The 2,950-nt window shown below is 39.9% G+C and overlaps 1 protein-coding gene across 1 annotated transcript; it reads left to right on the top strand.

Moving 5' to 3' along the window:
• The first annotated feature begins 1,838 nt into the window (after positions 1-1,838).
• LOC103334903 (uncharacterized) lies at positions 1,839-2,950 on the top strand. The gene has a single exon (XM_008237890.3). It carries the CDS (start codon positions 2,074-2,076, stop codon positions 2,911-2,913), a length of 840 nt encoding a protein of 279 aa, XP_008236112.2. The 5' UTR covers positions 1,839-2,073; the 3' UTR covers positions 2,914-2,950.

Genomic DNA, 2,950 nt, shown 5'->3' with positions numbered 1-2,950 from the left:
CAAGCAAATTATCAAATATTTCAAGGGAGCCTCCCCTAATATTGGACTTGCGCGTACAAGATCTAGAAGAGTGTTACTTGAACACCTTTCAAGGCGTTTGATGAAAACCAGAGTTTTGCCTTCTCAACATCCTCAACCACTGGATTAGAAAAAAAAATACTCAACTAGTACCGGATGATTCATCCAAAAGTACAATGAAAACCAGAATTCCAAGGCGTTTGATGATTCATCCAAAAGTATTTTGGCGCATACTTGTACATGAAAAAGGACTTGTATACATAAATATCCTCTGATCTCAAATTTATACACATAATGATGTACTCTTTTGCTTAAATAATTGCTACGACTCTTTTTTCTTGCTTAAAATAGCATTAAAGTTTGGTGCCGATCGTAATCCTGAATTCCTTCAATATTTGCGATGTAAATATTCCAGTTGACATGCTATCCAAGGCGCTAATTAGTGCAGAAAACATATACTTCCAAGCCTTGAACAAACAGAAACCAAACTAAAGAAAAATTACAAAGAAAAGGAAAATTTAACAGCAATCACACTGACATTACATGGATTTATATGCAAGCAAGATATCTAAGGAAGATAGTCAATAATCAACAACAAATTGCATTCTAAGGAGGATTTGACTCTCGCGAAGCAGTGAACATAAGACATCATGATATAGTTTTATTCCTTTTCTCCTTCCATCTGAAAAACAGTAAATCCCACATTGAAAAAACATAATGCTTGTTAAGTACTTAATATAGTTAATTCCTAAAATTTAGTTTGCCGAGCCTAGTAACGTGGGTTTGTGACCCAATGTGGGGGCATTAAAGGTGGAATGTGGAAAGTTCTTGTTAAGACACGGACAAACAACCTACGGCCCAATATGTTCTTGGTTAGTGCCTTAGATACACAAGTCTAGGCTCGCCGTATGTTTCCAGAAGGACTAGATTGGGCTCCTATAGTCTCTTTAGGCTGCCCGGTTGACGTCTTTGCCCACGATGGCATAAGGATGTTGGCTTATCAGAGCAGCAGTGGTGAACTCGACGGCATCCAGAGCTATCCGAACTTACTGGGCCGAAGAGGTCCGCCGCTCTTGACCAGACCGCCACCTTTTTAGCCAATTCCTCTTTTTTCCTTTTTCAAGTTTTATTTTTTTTTTAATTGAATTTTCTGTTTTAATCATTTTTATTTATTTAATTTCCTTTAGAAATACCACAGCGCTGCAAACATCCAAGATACCCTCAACAAATTCACAGGACTCTCTGAACTTATGATTGAGGTCGCCTTCTCAACATCCTCAGACCACTAGATTAGAAAATTCAACTAGCACCGGATGATTCATCCAAAAGTATGTTGAAAACTAGAATTTCAAGGCGTTTGATGATTCACCCAAAAGTATTTTGGCTCATTCTTGTACATGAATGAGATATACATTTGTTATATACTTTCTCAGATACTCAATCAAATACTCTTAATGGGACTAATTAGTTAATTATTACTCCAATGGTAAGACTCAAATCTCACACCCAGTAATGATAATTCTGCCAGTTTTCGTTTCGTTTGGGAGACAAACACTCCAGATCACCAAGTCGGTTACATACCATTTTTGTACAATACTTATTAATACAGGTTGCAGATCTTGCCTCCTCCTTGCCCAGCAATCATATCAAGGACCTGCAAAATACTCTGATCTGCATAATTGACTTTAATAAATCATATAACACTACGGCTAGGAAGGATGCAGGGTTTCCTTTGGTCGACACAGGGTTATTAGGTTAATGCCACTCGTGCAACAGCATATACTCTGAGATTTTTATATGCAAATGAGTTGTTATGCTGGTGTGGGAAGAGACATTGCATAAACATTGCCTAGGGAACATATAGATCCAAATCGAAATCATGTTACCTCCGGCTGGTGATTGAAGAGGATGAGATTCCATGTCCCCTTCTTCAACCAACACTATATATTAAGCAGATGCAGATGGGAAGGAACACATCAGTTTGAATTGTACATTTAACCTATTCTTTCAAGGTCATCTATTCTCTCTCTCACAAGACCGAAAAAGAAAAAAGAAATGGCTTTCCACACTCGCTCTAACAGCTTCCCTTCAAGGCCACACCCTATCGTTCAAGAAGTAGACGAACATTTGTGCAGATTGAGGTCTTCTGAGGTCACCTCCGCATCATCATCAATCAGCCACAAACTAACTGGCCTTCAAGAATTGCATAGTTGTGTTGATAGGTTGCTTCAGTTGCCCCTCACTCAACAAGCCCTGGCACAAGAGCAGAATGAGAAATCAACTAATGAGCTATTAGATGGCTCTCTGAGGATCTTGGATGTTTGCAGCAGTGCCAAGGATGCCCTGTTGCAGACCAAGGAATGGGTGCAGGACCTTCAATCAATCATGCGAAGAAGGCGGGGAAGTGAATCCGGAGCACTCACAACTGAGGTCAGGAAATACTTGACCTCTAGGAAGATGGTGAAGAAGGCAATCCACAAGGCTACAGGAAATCTCAAGGGATCCAGTTTCTCATCCCTTAACAAGGACAACGAGACTATTGCCGTTGTTAGCACATTGAGAGATGTCGAGGCAGTCACTCTCTCAGTGTTCGAGTCACTCCTGTCCTTCATCTCTGGCCCAAAGTCAAAGCCAAGCAGCAGCTGGTCATTGGTTTCCAAGATTATTCACACCAAAAGAGTAGCTTGTGAGGAAGAAACAGAAGCAAATGAATTTGCACAAGTGGATGCTGCTCTGCAATCATTCATTAAGACAAGCAAATCTGACCACAAAAATGCAGACAACCAGCTCAACAATCTGGAGTCATGCATTCAAGATCAGGAAGAACAACTTGAGTGCCTTTTTAGGCAGTTCATCAAAACAAGAGTCTCCCTCCTCAACATCTTAAACCACTAGATATTAGCTTTTTCGATTCTGTACATGAAAAACATAC

The sequence above is a fragment of the Prunus mume genome, linkage group LG6 (genome assembly GCF_029339155.1).
Source record: "Prunus mume cultivar Tortuosa linkage group LG6, ASM2933915v1, whole genome shotgun sequence".
In the NCBI taxonomy this organism is placed as follows: Eukaryota; Viridiplantae; Streptophyta; class Magnoliopsida; order Rosales; family Rosaceae; genus Prunus; species Prunus mume.
Note: the sequence above shows the minus strand (reverse complement) of the source record. Positions and strands in the feature narration are given on the sequence as shown.